General features: G+C 35.8%; 1 protein-coding gene across 2 annotated transcripts in view; it reads left to right on the top strand.

Moving 5' to 3' along the window:
- LAMA2 (laminin subunit alpha 2) overlaps window positions 1-16,172 on the top strand; it is a 591,238-nt gene that overhangs the window by 231,802 nt on the left and 343,264 nt on the right. For both annotated transcript variants that reach the window (XM_067702129.1, XM_067702128.1), the window contains exon 5: window positions 14,177-14,356. In XM_067702129.1, the coding sequence (XP_067558230.1) occupies window positions 14,177-14,356 (180 nt within the window). The remainder of the gene's footprint in view (window positions 1-14,176; window positions 14,357-16,172) is intronic.

Here is a 16,172-nt window from a genome sequence, read left to right as displayed (position 1 = left end):
GATTATGGTCCAATTCTGTACAGAATAATGGTAAGAACCTGAACGTAGGCTACTGTTGACATGGATCATATTTGTTCTTGTTGTTCAATAAAGCATGTAAAATTAACACCTAACCTCTTAAATGAAAAACTTCCTTAAAACCTTGATATTTTCAAATGGTATCTAGTCATCTGTGCACATCACAGTGCTGTGTTGCAAACCTGGTGACTCCAACGAAATTTTAAGTATGACTGCACATTTATGGAGTCCCTTCCTGCGACAGATCCTTTTCCTTTTCGTCTTTCTCTTCTCACAAACTACTGCCCAGATGTTGGTAATTCTACAGCCTCCTCTTCCTGCAGTCCTTGTGTTGGCACGTGGTCACCTACTCTGTCCTCAGGCCCAAAGGTTGTCATGTCAGGGGATGGGAATATAAGCCATCCCCAAAACAATAGTCCCAGCATGGAGCTGGAGGGGGTTTGAGCTAGAAAGTCCTCTGATCATTCTTTCTCTTAATTCTTGTGTGAAATTGGATATAAGCAAGGAGGCAAAACGCAGGAAGAGGTCCTGCTGTTTCTTCCTGACACATAATCTCCTGTTGAAGTTCAACATTCTTAGTATTTCCAGATTCACCTCTCCATTGTGGGTGGGAACTTTATCACTACTACTTCCATTGTCCTGAGGCTGTCCAGGTTGCTGGTAGGTAAAGAGGACAGCATATTCTGCTTAGCAAAGAGACATACAACGGTTTGTGTTAGTTTTCTTACTCTTTCAAGAGTAACAACCATTAACACTTAATAGTTTTTCCTGTGTGCCAGGCATTTTCTATTCAGGTTGCATGAATTATCTTTTTTAATCTAGCAGCAGCATAATAAGTAGGTATTATTATTATTACTTGCCTTTTACAGAGGAAACTGAGGCACAGTGATATTAAGTCAATTGCCTAAATTCACACAGGTAGTAAGTGGCAGAGCCAGACTTTGATCCCAGGCAGTCTGCTTCAACATATATGGTCTTCAGCTGTCATTAGCTATCTGAACACACAACACACATCCACACATACTATCGTACAAAGCACCAGAAACGGTATTAGCCCAAATTAGAAAAGCATATATGGATAAACATTTTTGTAGTCTCACATACAGACTCATCGGTACTCAGATTTACAAGCCCACTGAAATAAAAAGTCCTCAGTTATCTAAGTATAAAATTTTGTTCCACAAAAACACCAACTTATTTTATTAATTGTTTTTACTCTGTGCAGTGAAAAATCTTAGGATTAAAGAGGTAAATCCTGCAGTTTCTTCTTACAAAGCTAGGCCAGAGGCCATATTTAAAGTAATTGAACACGTTTTCACTTGAAAGCATAGAAACTTGATCAACTGTGGATGGACAGTTTCACTCTAAAGATGAAATAAAATGAAGCAGGGCAAGAATAAAAACCATAAGAGGTGAGTGGAGAATAAGAAAAGATATGAAGAAGACACCAAAAAATTAATAATGTGAAAGCAAAACACGAAGAGAGAGAAAGGTGGCAAAAGAAGGGAACATTCAAAGAATGAACCTGTCCTTGTATTGGTGCAAGAGGGCAGTCCGGGGACACATATCAGAGGGTGGGGGACGCGGCAGTCAGCTTGCACACACATAGGTCAGGGATATCAGAAATACACCAAGCCTAGAGGGCATGCTCAATCTTGAGGACCTTGTGCTATGTTCAGACCCCTCTCTAAGTATGTATTAGTATGTCTCGATCATTTAAAATCTCTGACATGTTGTTTGAAGTTGAACCTTTCTGAATCTTAAATTAGCTGAGATTGCCAATGACCATCCCCAAACGCTATTCTATATAAATGAGAAAAATCAAATTAATGTTTTTACAGCTTTCATTTAAATACTTGCAACACACACACACACACACACACACACACACACACACACACACACGACACACACACCCTTCTGTCTGAGGAACTCTTGAGTCAAAATGAGAACGAGAGACTGCATTTCTTTTTCAAGTACACATCTAGGTTTTGTTCCAATCGAATGACACAGGATCTGGCACTGTATTTAGACCTCTTGCTCCAAGATTTTGTTTTAATTTTAAACAAGTGTTCCCACACAGGGACTGAAAACAAAACAGGAAAATGTTGCTTAAGTTTTCCTTTGTGTTGTTATTAAATGTCTTTCAAGTGTACTGATTGTTCTGTCCTACTAATGTAGGTCATTGTACCCTCAGTTGCTTTTTTTCTATTCGGAACTGTCTCTAACAGCTCTCTACAACAAGGAAGAACATGTTAGTTTCACAGATCTTTATTTTTGGTATTAGCACATTATTTTCCCCTTCTCTCTATAACTTGAGATTTTAGTACTTCCTACTAAGTAGAATTTGCCATAAAGTTTAAATTAATTTTTTTGCATACCAGCGTGTGGTTTTCGCTTACTAAAATGCTTAAGTACTAAACCTGTCATAACTAATTTCATTTATTATGATGTTAGTAAGACCTTAGGGGTTGGTTCTTTTCAGAACGATTGGTGCTTTAGCCTTCGATTTTTGGACAGGTTCTGGTTCTGATTTTGATTAATGTAGAGCTTTGCTTCCATTTACCAGGAAGTTCTCTACTGATATGGATCAATCCCAGGAGATGTTGATGAGGTCTGCGGCTATCCCTTGCCTTAGTGATCCTCTGTGCTTTAATGTACTTCATTCTTGCCCCTTTGCAGGAGGCCTGAACACCATCTGACCTGGGGGTGGGTCCTGAGTGGTGACCTGGGGCATGGTAAACAGTTTACCCAAGGAAGTCTAGAACAGATAAAACTAGTGGGATAAACCTGACACAGATTCAAGAAGAAAAGCCAAGAGGTGGGGAAATTGAACAAGCTAGATAATTCCAGAGGAGCAAGAGCAGGATAATAGAGAGAAATTGAAGTTAAAATACTGGTGTCAGTCACAGACAGATTTGGAATGGAAGTAAGGCAAATAAATAATGGAGAGCGTGTATGGAGAAGATTGTCTCACCAGTGGTGAGCTTAATGTTGCTAGAAGTCTTCAAATAGAGCCTAGATGACCAGCTATTATTCATTCAACAGATGCTTACTAAACCCCTATTCTTTGAGGTAGTGAAATGGTAAGCTGAGGAACTCAGCCAAAGAAGTCAGACTAGAATCAGAACACGTCTTGGCTATATGAACTTAGCCATCCTTGTTAAAATTTCAATGTCTGTTTTCTCTTCTTAAAAAAGGAGATAATAATTGCACCAATTTCATGAGGTTGTTGTAAGCATTAAGTGAGTTAATACTATTTTAGTTAGTACACACAGATTATATGCAAGAGTGCCTGGTATCCAGTAAGTACAGAATCATAATCACTATTGTTTTTATGAGTAAGCGCCTGTATATTGCAGAGAAATTTCTGAAATAGCTATGAGGTTGGAATAGGTAACTAATGATTTATTCTCTTAATCTATCTTTGGTTGAGACACACCCAGAACGAAATTTGGAGCAATGCAAATGTTGGAGGAGAGCTGAAAGAATTTTTCTTCTGGTGATTTTCCCCTCATGGTCTGCTCTGGAGCAACTCCTCTTAGATTCTTTTCTTGCTGTGAATTTCAGATGATATCTATATCCCTATATAGTCTCAGCTGGACAGCACAAAGATTTAGTAATGACACCTGCATTTGATAAAATTTAAATGAGATGCTCCCAAAAGAGATTGAGAAAACCTATTTTGACAACTCTTCTTTTATCCACGCAAATATTGTATACTTTAATGGGAGGAAGAAAAACACAAATGATAAATGAAAAATTCACAACTTGGAGTACTTCTAAAAATTATTATTTGAAAATAATTATAAAGTTTTAGAGAGATGTAAAATGAGGTCATGTGTCAGGGTCCTTTTTGAGGGAAAAAAGATATTTACATTTAATAATTATTTCCTTTTTTTGAAACTTTCAGGAACTTAATTATCATTGTTTCTTTCATACATTATGACCAGTGGGCTCTTCTATTCAATTATGATGGATTACATGTCACTCATCTGGACATGTTTCAGATGAAACTAATCTAAGAGCAAAGGGCTTAGAATTAAATGCTTTGCTGGATTGCTTTGGCTTGTACAAAGCAAGAACACCACCAGAAGCTTTTTGAAAGAAGGACCATACCAATTTTGAAACTTTGAGAAAATTGGAACTCCTAAAGCAGCTAAGACTTTACTTCTATTTTTAATCTTTCCAAACCACTTATCCTTTCTGTATGTTAATTCCATAGGATTTAAAAAGCACTGCCACATGAAATCTGGTATTCGTACAAAAAATTAAATAACTCTGAATAACTCTGATACAGAGAGTTAGAGACAGAGAGAGAGAGAGAGAGAGAGGTTCTCTTCTTTGACCAAGAGAGAAGCTACACAACCTTTGGAACACAATATTTTAACTAGTTTCACTAAGAGAGGAGAAAAATAAAAACATAAGATGACAGATACTCATTGAAGAAAACTGATTTTCTTATTCTACTGTAGTTTATTAATGACCATTGCTTTGGCAGTGATGAATCTGTGTAAATATTTCATGGAAGGAAAAGTTTTCATCCAGGAATAACAAATTCAAGAATTGTAATTCTAAAGAACAGGAGGAAAGCAATCTAAGTTTTAGGGGCAGTTGGAGCCAAGTAGGTGTCAGAAAGGAGATATATATGGGAGTCGGAAAGACCTGTTAAGACTAAGCTCAGGGTACAGGTGTCAGTGATACAGTCATATTTATTAAATAGTTCATTAAGCTGACATTTCCTTATATTCTTGGAATATATTAGTTAAGGAAGTTAATGTCATTCACAGTCTTTGACATTTTATATGTTAAAATATTACTTTTCCAGCAGCACAGTAGTCATCAACCATGGAAGTATAGTAGTTGTTTTGGTTGGGCTTATAAACTTCTGATGATAGTGTGATGTTTATTAAGGACCTTCCAAGATAATTCAGTACACTACACTCTGCATGAAAAGAAAATCTTTCCAGTTCTGTTAAGTAGGAATACTGAGGCACCTAAGGATATACAAGTATATTGCATTATTTTTATATTCAAAAATGGCTCTATTAGTGACTTAAATAATTTTTGGATGATTTATCCAAATGTTGGGGCTACAGGAATCTGCCTGTAATGTTTTATAGGTACTTGAATTATTACACCTCTAGTGAGATTTATTGAATTATGTCAAATAAAATTTATGCTAAAATTCTTGATGTACATCCAATAAATGCAATTAAAAATATAGGTGAAATATGTACAAAGTCAAAATTTAAATGACATACACAATTCAAAAACTGTGAATGTTTGAAGAAAGAGTTAATTCATTGGAAATTCTATCACAGTCTATAATATTTGGGCACTGTTAATGATTTACTCATTCAACAAATAATTATTGAATCTACTATATGCTACTCACTATATTAATCACTAAGACTATACTGTAAATAAGACAAAGTTCCTACTCTCATTGAGCTTACAGTCTAGTAGCAGATACAAGCAAGTAAATAGGCAGTGATCACAGTGGAGCTCAGAGAATTCATAGGAAGAGCTCCTAGACAGGACATGGAAGTGTTCATGGAAGGAAGCAATTGACATCTTAGCTGAGACCTGAAAGGTATAAAGTATATCTGTGCTAATGGGAGCAGTAGGGAGACATGAAACACGTTTGACCAAAGGCCCAAAGATGAGATAGATCATGACACAGAAGGGAAAGTGAAAATGATTCAGTGACCTGGAATGTAGTAAGCATCCAATAAATATTTTTGAATGAATGAGAGACTGAATGACTAAATGAATGAATGAGAAATATTGAAGCATGGAGAGGTGGTCTAGAGATAAAGCTTTGTAAGCATGTGTTTTAAGCCCTCAGAGTATTTCATTTTCTGGATGTACAAATGAACAGTATTTTTTTTTTTTTTTTTTTTTTGTGGTATGCGGGCCTCTCACTGCTGTGGCCTCACCCATTGCGGAGCACAGGCTCCGGATGCGCAGGCTCAGTGGCCATGGCTCATGGGCCCAGGCGCTCTGCGGCATGTGGGATCTTCCCGGACCGGGGCACGAACCCGTGTCCCCTGCATTAGCAGGCGGAATCTCAACCACTGTGCCACCAGGGAAGCCCCAAATGAACAGTATTTGAATTAATAAAAATAATCATAAAACAACAGTCATTAGTTGGAGGAAATAACCATATGTAAGGAAAAGGAAAAGAGGACTTCAATAAACTGTGCCTGATATAACTGGAAATAATGGACTAGAAAAAGATTCATTTTATAATACCCCATTTTCTCATTAAGAACCTAAAGTTTCTTGATAGGGAAATCTCTAGTCTGAAATGTTTAAATATTTTATTAACTTGTATTATAAATGACATATTGGGTAAGTTTTATTATTTATCTAGTGTATTTTTATTACCCATGAATTAATTTTCATATATTCATGTATTTTCATATTTTTAAGACTTTAAAAATATTGCATTGATTTGGAAAGGTTTTAAAAGCTGCAGTGAAACTTTTCTGATAAGTTAAGAAAGGTTATTTTTCAATAATTATTCAGCTACATATAATAAAACTAATGACAGTCCATAAAGATGATAATACATTTAGTAAAAACTTTTCTTGTAGAAGCAAGGTACTCTGTAACTGTTAATTAACTTTATCGATAGTTATTGCATGCCCATGGTGTTTAAGGAATATACTCTATAATTTAAATATACTCTATTATGTTTTCATGGACTCTTGTGTGACTAATAGCACATCCAGTTTATTGGTTGGATTATGAAATAGTCAGAACATGATTGAAGGAACTAACCAATGGGTAAGGTCCACTTTGCTCTGGTTGAAATTAAGTTGAATAGTTCTTAAGTTGAAACACAATGTCTTATGACATTTCTATGTCCTTATCAGCTGAAAATAGCCTGTCAAAATGAAACTTAAAGTTAACTAATGTTTAACTAATATTAACAAATGTAGGAGACCTAGATATAAGGAAATTGTGGATCAAAGCTGTTAATGCCTAATTTTCTGTAATTCAACTTAACCCAAAATGCTTGGGTAGAAAGTGATATGAAGGATTACTGACTTGAATTTCATTCTGTGGAAATACCATACTCAAAGATTTACTCATATAATAACAGAAAAATCTGATTAATTATTCTATGAAATTGCTTTACAGGTAGGAAGCTAGTTGAATATGCTAAATATTTAGAATTTATATGTTTCTTTATTCAAAAATTTTTACTTAGCACTCAGTTATTTTTAGCTATTATCCTGTTTTCTGGGGATTATGTCAGTTAACAAAAAAGATAAAAAATCCATGAACCCTTGGGACTTATGTTCTAGAGAGTGGAGAGGAATAGTCAACAAAGCAAATAAATCATATTCACGGTATGTTAGAAGGAAAGTACTGTGGAGAAAACTGAAGCAAATAGAGGAAATTGTGAGTGCCAGGATGAAGTTCGCACTGTAATTAGATAGTCATGGAAGGACTCACTGAGAAGGCCTCATCTAAGCAAGGTTTGAAAGAAATGAGAAAGTAAGCATTGTAATATCTGGGAGAATAACATTCCAGGCAAGGGATCCCAAGTTTAAAAGCCCTGAGGTAAGATCCTATCTCACATGCCCAAACAAAGATGGCAGCCTGGCTGGAGCAGCGTGGATGAGGGAGAAAGTAGGAAAAGAGTTCCAAAAAGTCATTACTTTCTCCTTTGGCAGTATTAAGGGGTAGGAGTGGGACGGTGACATTGCAGATAGTATAGGATCTCATAATTCATTGTAAAAATATTGGCTTTTATTGGTAGTGCAATAGAGAAGCATTGTGAGGTCTTAAGGAAAAGCATGACATGACCAGAGTTATATTTTTCAAGGAATATTTAGAGAGCTCCCTGAAACATGTTGTCCTTGATAAAATTTGCAAGCCAGTTTTTGAGGCACCAAATTACGAGGAGGGAATAAAAGCTTTTACTCACCTTCAGGAAATAATGACTTTTGTATAGTTTTCTAATGGTGAATGTGATTATGGTATGGGGTTTGAGATGGGAATGGACCTCTTTTGCTATGGTTTACACTATTTTCATAAGGTTGATGGCCAGCTTTTACCTCTTGCATGTAACCTATTGAAGAGGAGTCTCTTGGCAGAAATTATTGAAGATCATCTGGCGAACAGAAATAAAGAAAACACCGACCAACTTGCAGCATGATTGAGAGTTGGCTTTCTTTGGTCCATAATATTTTAAATTATTAATATTAAAGTTATGATTTTTGTTAATAAGGAATACAGAGAATAAATTGATGGAAACATTTACTAAAAACTTAAAAAACAGCTGCTATGTTGCAGATAGACCCTAAGGAGGTGAGAGTTGTAGCAGGAAGACCTGTTCAGATCCTTATTGCAGTGCACAGGTGCAAGATGATGAAAGCTCTTGGACCAAGATGGTTTTAGTAGAGGTGGTGAGAAGTGTTTGGATGCTGGATATATTTTGAAGGTAAAGCCAACAAGATTTGCAGAAAAGTTGGATGTAGGAAGAAGGAAAACAAGAGCAGGCAAGCATGACTCCAAGTTGTTCGTCCTGGGTAATAGAAAGGATAATATTATTTAATGAGATTGGGAACACTGGGGGTGAAGAAAGGGAACTCAGTTTGAGATATAAGTTTGAGGTACCTATTAGACAGTCGCATAAATGGATCAAGAAGGCAGTTGGATTCTGTATCTGGACCTTAGGAGAGATCAAGCCTGGAGATATAAGTGTGGGAGGCATCGGTATAGATGGTATTTAAATCTGTGAGCTTTTGGTGGGATCGCTAAGTGAGTGTGGATAGAACAGAAGACAAGGCCAAGGACTGGGCACCATGGTACTCCAATATTAGAAAGTTAGGGAGGAGAGAAAGTAGTAAGTAGAGAGGGAGATTGGGAATGGGTAGCTGGAGGCAAACAAAGACAGTGTGGTATCCTGGAAATCAATGGATAATCAATTGTTTCAAATGCCGTTAATAGATCAAGTATGGTGGAGACTGAAAATTGATCATTTAGAGGCTCCTGTTGACCACCCAGAGCCAGAGTCAGAGCCTTTGTTTGTGCTGTGCTAGAAACACAGTGGCAAATGGTTGCGCTGTCACCTTTTCCTAAGCTTCACACAGATCACCCCCTTTCTCCAAACGTATGCTTTCTTTTTTTTTTTTCCCATGCTGGGTAAAATACAAGTGATTAGGTTCATTTTTTAAAGTTATCGTTGTGATCTTATTCTCCCTCTCTGAATAAGTATCACATTAATCATGATTAGATTTAAGAGGTTCCACAAGTCTCAGCCGCTCATTTACATACGTGTTCTTCGACCACACCTGTAGATAGCTGATCTCATCCTATACACCTGAAACTTATTGTTCTATCCTCTGGTGTCACCTTACTTTCAAATTGTTATACCCATTTCACTGACACACTTAGAGATTGATAAAGGGGATTTTAAAATGTTCGTCAAGTTGTCAACTCCATCCACTTCCACTACTCATTTCAAAGTTTCTTATCCTTATTAATGATCCTTAAGTAGCCTTCATTTTCCCATCCATCCACTCAGTAAACTTCTATCATTGGGGAGGCTGTTAGGAATATAGCTTTTCCAGTAATCTAAAGCAGAGGTAGTAATATAAATAGAAAAACATAATAATAAGGGGCCATTATCCATACTAGAATTTTGATTATTTGCTGCATAAAACGTCTTTAAATTATATTCTAATTATCAAAGTAAAAATGCCATAGAGGCCCTCAAATCTTATCCATCTGCAAGGGAAACATGATTTATATAGTACCCTTACACTAATAAAAATAATTTATTTGGATGAGTAGAGTGTAATATTGATTTAGTCGTTTAGTGGTAAAAAGAGATGATCTCTCATGAGTTTTTTTTTTTCTCTTTATCTGTGAAAGTTAATTTCAAAGAAGAGTGTAATTTTAAATCTAAAAAACTGGTGGTTAATCAGGCTGATATTTTCAGTTGGAATAAATTCCTTTGACAGCATGAACATGTATCCACTAACATGTCTGTAATGGAAGTCATTTCAGAAGACACTAGACTGCCACAGACTTCCCACAGCCTCTCAGCAAGACAGTGGTGGTCTTGAGGAATGATACTTTTCATCTTTTTGAAGATAGACACCCTCCAGTTGTTACCCCACAGGAAATCAGGAAGTATGCTAAACTATCCAGTGGAGTTGGAATTACACAGCGAGGTTCCAGTGGAAATATCTTATCCAATATTATGATTTATTTTGAAGGAGAGTTTTTTTAAAAAGGAAAAAAAAAATGATGGAAATAAGCTGCACAAAACATGGCCAAACAGCTGTCTGGTTTTCTGTCTCAGAAACAGCTTGGGACTAACTATGCTCACAAGATCTCTTGGCGGAGTAGCCTGATGAAAATACAAAAGCTGTGAGGAGAAGTATTCTTTTGCTGAAGCCTTTCTTTAGCGATCATATGGTTTATTAACGTAAATGAGAACATGTTCACCATGTTTTAAAGTTCCTGTATGTTTAAATGAGGCACTTACTGATTCCATGTACAGCACAAATACAGTTCACCATAGCATTAACGCTAAATAAACCTTAATAATTTTTGGAAAACTTAATTCTAGACATGGTCTGATTTTCTCCCTTCAAATAGCATTTTTAGGAGCAGTCAAGTAAGAGCTTGATAAGACAGAAATTTAGCATGAATTCAAGGGCACTGGTGAATTTTTGGATGCCAAAATTAATCTGTAAGGGGAATTCATTTTAATTGCTTCATACATCTATTTTTCATTCTTTACCATTTAATGGATACCTTCTTAAGTAATAGAGACAACTTGATTTTAAACACATTTCTGGCTAACCTGTTAGATGCCGGAACTGTGGAATATACAAGATCTGTCTTACTCTTAAAATTTTCTACATCAGATGGGGAGGATAGTCAATATTTGGAGATTTATTATTTCAGAAGACCTTGTATTTTATCATCCTCAAAAGTTGATTTAAGTGAATTTATTCTTTACTAAGTATCCAAGGTAGGTTCAATTAGCTGGGACATTTCATATTTTTATCAGGAAGCATTTTGAGTCTATTCTTTGTGGCATCAGAATTAGTTTCTCATCTCAGAGTTTGCTGTATTTATTCCTCTAGTGACTCAGTAGTTTATTGGCAGTCAGTTTGTAAAATTCTCTCAGGGATTATCTAAATGCAGAATGTTAGGAATGGAGACACGTATTGCCTCTGCCGTCAAAAAGTGTAATTAACACAAATGATATATTGTCTTGCAAAAGTGGATGAAAATTCCAGTGGGTGACCTCAAGTCACAGTTCCCAGTGCACTTACAGACTGTTGTGTTCCTTAATAGCTCCCAGCCCAGCACAGGACTCCTTTCTTCTTTTTCTTATTTTATTTTTAACATCTTTATTGGAAGATAATTGCTTTACAATGGTGTGTTAGTTTCTGCTTTATAACAAAGTGCATCAGCTATACATATATCCCCCATATCCCCTCCCACCCTTCCTGTCCCACCCCTCGAGGTGGTCACAAAGCACCAAGCTGATCTCCCTGTGCTATGTGGCTGCTTCCCACTAGCTATCTGTTTTGCATTTGGTTGTGTATATATGTCCATGCCACTCTCTCACTTCGACCCAGCTTACCCTTCTGCCTCCCCATGTCCTCAAGTCCATTCTTTACGTCTGCATCTTTATTCCTGTCCTACCCCTAGGATTTTCAGAACCTTTTGTTTTTCAGATTCCATATATATGTGTTCCATACTGTATTTGTTTTTCTCTTTCTGACTTACTTCACTCTGTATGACAGACTCTAGGTCCATCCACCTCACTACAAATAACTCAATTTCGTTTCTTTTTATGGCTGAGTAATATTCCATCCAAAGATGTGCCACATCTTCTTTATCCATTTATCTGTCGATGGACACTTAGGTTGCCTCCATGTCCTGGCTACTGCAAATAGAGCTGCAATGAACATTGTAGTACATGACTATTTTTGAATTATGGTTTTCTCAGGATATATGCTCAGTAGCGGGATTGCTGGGTCTTATGGTAGTTGTATTTGTGGTTTTTTAAGGAACCTCCATACTGTTCTCCATAATGGCTGTATCAATTTACATTCCCACCAACAGTGCAAGAGTGTTCCCTTTTCTCCACACCCTCTCCAGCATTTATTGTTTGTAGAATTTTTGATGATGGCCATTCCGACTGGTATGAGGTGATACCTCACTGTAGTTTTGATTTGCATTTCTCTAATGATTAGTGATGTTGAGCATCCTTTCATGTGTTTGTTGGCAATCTGTATATCTTCTTTGGAGAAATGTCTATTTAGGTCTTCCACCCATTTTTTAATATTGAGCTGCATAAGCTGTTTGTATATTTTGGAGATTCATCCTTTGTCCATTGATTCATTTGCAAATATTTTCTCCCATTCTGAGGGTTGTCTTTTCATCTTATGGTTTCCTTTGCTTTTTAGCCTCCTGTGTGTGCGTACACATGGGGTGTGTGTGTGTGTGTGTGTGTGTGTGTGTGTGTGTTCAGTCCAAAACTTACCACTCAATTTCAGTTTCTTTAACAATTTTAATCTCATTTGATTTATTGCATAGGTAATAATGCATTTACAAAGTACAAAAAAGTGAAAGTAGTTCTTCCTGTCATTATATTGAGAGTTTCCTTATTCTTTTGTAAGGTACATATAATTCACTGTATAGATGTATAATTTATTTAACCAGTCTCACATTGATGGATGTTAGATTGTTTCCAGTCTTCTGCTATTACCAAAAAATGTGGTGGGAATTCAATATAGTTGTACATTTCATTAATTTCATGTTAATTAGTGATATATATATATAGATATATATATATAGGGTGATTCCCCAGAAGTGGAATTTCTAAGTAAAATATTCTGTGCATTTGTAATTTTGACAGTTATTGCTAAATTCACCTTCATAAGGGCCTGTGCCACTTTACACTCACACCTGTAAGTATGTGAGGATTGCTGTACCTCTTTAGTCTTGCCATCCGGGAGTATTATCAATATTTTAGGATTCTGACAACCTGAAAAACTGGAAAAGGTTTTTAGAGTGGTTTTAATTAACGGTTCTGTTATGAGTGAGGCTCACTATCTTATCAAAAGTTTAATAGCCATTTATATTTCCCTTTCTTTGAATAGTCCTCTTACATCTTCTGTCTGTTTTTGTGTTGTTGGTATTTTTTCTTGTTGATTTATAGGAGTTCTTTAGGCATTAGAAAAATAATTCCTTTATCTGTGATAGAAGTACTTCTTATTTTATCAAATCGTTTATTCCCCATTAGAATTCTCTGCTCTCATGAAATCCCTGTTAGAATATGTGGGCCCCATGCCTCCAAATTAGCTTTGGAGGGTAATTCCTTGACCTTTTCTCCACTTTTTACATGGAAAATGGCATGGTTAGATTTGATTTCTTCTGGTGTCAATTGTACTAAATTATTTTCCTGAAAAAATTACCATCCTGTCCAGGTTTTAATATATTTTCATAGAGTACATTTTTCATAGAATGTGTTATATCCTTGGTAAATTTTTTGCCTTCTTGATCTATCAATTACTAAAAAACAAACAACAACAACAACAAAAACCAGCTTATTGAAATTTCTCACTGTGCTTGGAGATTTGTGTAGTTTTTCTTATAATGTGTCCATTTTTGCTCTCCATATTTTAAGGCTATATAATTGGATACTTTCAAGTTCAGAATAAAAAAAAATTAAGCTCCTGATGGTTTCTTGCTTTTGTCTGATATTTTGTAACTTTATTATACCAAGTTTTCTGGTTTCCCACTATATACTACAGTCTTAAATAATGTTAGGGTACAATAATTCTCAGAAAAAGAATGACTGACAAGAATTTATAGAAATCCTAGGAAAGTCAAGTAGATGCACTGCCTTGGAACAGAGAAATATGGGTAATTGCAGTATATACAACACACCTGAAATATAAGCAAATAAATTGCATGTATATGTACTAAAGCATTCATAAAATTTCTCAATTACTTCACTGCATTCCAGTAAGTAAATATGAACCTGTATCTGCCTGACTAACTGGGAGAAAGGGAGCTTAACTTTATTTTTCTAAGAAAAATTAAAACCAGATATTTAATTTTTGGTAACTTTAATTGTCAAATGATTTCCCACCTTGCGTAGATTCACATCTCTTTGATCAATGGGAGACCAAGTGCTGATGATCTGTCTCCTGAACTGCTAGAATTTACCTCCGCCCGCTATATTCGCCTGAGATTTCAGAGGATCCGCACCTTGAATGCCGATTTGATGATGTTTGCTCACAAAGACCCAAGAGAAATTGACCCCATTGTCACACGAAGAGTAAGTTACAATGAATCATACTGGAACTTGTGAATGATATTGCACCCATCGTTTTAATTGTCTGTTAAATAGTTTTAAAAGATATCTTTCAGTGAAGGAGTGAAAGACTTTGAAATTCCACAGACCTTCCTTTGTTTAAATCTAAGCTCTGCCACTTATTAGATGTGTAACATTTATCAAACTTTTTAACGTTTCTAAACTTTAATTTCCTCTTTGGTACAATGGAGATCGTAATGCCTAGATCATTATCTTAATTTTGAGGCCTAAGTTAGTTTTTCGACACTTTGGGTAATCCATACTACTATTATAATTGGCTTTGGGGGGGTGGTTACTACAGGAAGAGAATGGGCTTTGAAACATTTTTGGTTGCAACGCACACTAAGAAATACATTTTATATCATGACTCAGTACACACACACACACACACACATCACATGACATCTTGATAACCTTTAATGTGCATAGATCAGCTGGTGATGTGGAAATGCAGATTCGGATTCAGTAGGTCTAGGGCAGAACTGAGAAACTGCAATTCTAATAAATTCCCAGGTGATATGGATGTCACCGTTCTGTGGACCATTTTGTCTAATTAAATAATTTAGTTTTATGCTTCATTAATGAATCACAAGGCACTGCTAGTTCAAAAGAGCGCTGCTATAGGAAAAAAGTGATCATATATACTATTTTATTTTCCTTTATGAATTGAATATCAGGAAAAAATGGTCATAGCATCCTTTCAACAGATCATTGAAAGTAGGAGCTACCAAGTGTTGTTTTCCAGTGTTAAACAGGAATTTGAGAGATTATGACATAGACGATCAACCCAAGTTGCTATGAGTGATAACTGTTCTTTCTCCTATCCACGCCTCACCGTATTCACTGGTTTACTCATCTCCTTTATATGCTGCTACACAGCCAAGACACTATTACCAAGAGAGTCAATTCAGCAGTAAATCCATAGAACAAATATATGCTAACAGCGGAGGAGAAAAGAGGATTGTAGGGAGAAACTGAGATTGTGAGAAAAAGCATCGCTCTAGAATGACCCTACTAAGGTTAGACGGTTGCCACGAATTACCAAATTGCTGAACCGGCTGGCTGAATACCGAAGGGTGGTACTTTTCACAGTTCCTGAGTACCCCTCGCATATTTTCTCTTCTCATTACTTAACTTACTCACACCTAACCTCTCCATCATGGCAAAATAACTTTTAAAGTTTTATTGTCCCCATGCAACACGTGTTGGATGTGTTAGTGCCCTTATTTCCAAACCTGAAATAATTTTACCTTGTCTTATATTTCAGTATATTGTAAATTGTTTTATGCAACAGTAATCATTATTTTTCACCAATGTTTAGATTCTTCACTTGTTAAAAAAAAGATTTTTAATTATAATTTTGGCATGACTTAAAAATACACACCAAGGAAGACTGAATAATTTTGAAGTGAAATTTAATCTTTCCTGATAGTATATCTATCAAAGAAAAAAATCAATGGAAATAAATGTGTTCTTTTTATCATCTTTTGCAGAAAGCAGAGAGGGGTTAGGGTGCACATCTATTATTTATAACTTCATTGTACATGAGCCTTTAAAATAGTGCAGTAAAATTCAACATATAAATATGTTTTTTGAAAGTACTCAAGTTCTGTAAACACTACATATAAATTTAAATATATAAAAATAGGATATTGAATTTTAGCTCCTCTTCATGACACAGAAATGAAGCATTGCACATTTATATTTAAAGCAAATTCCCCAATTTTAAAAACACCTACAAAACTACTGTCTCAGCTTTCTGAGCAACTATCCCTGTTTG

This window comes from Pseudorca crassidens, chromosome 13 (assembly GCF_039906515.1).
Source record: "Pseudorca crassidens isolate mPseCra1 chromosome 13, mPseCra1.hap1, whole genome shotgun sequence".
Classification (NCBI taxonomy): Eukaryota; Metazoa; Chordata; class Mammalia; order Artiodactyla; family Delphinidae; genus Pseudorca; species Pseudorca crassidens.
This window is presented reverse-complemented; position numbering and strand designations above follow the sequence as displayed.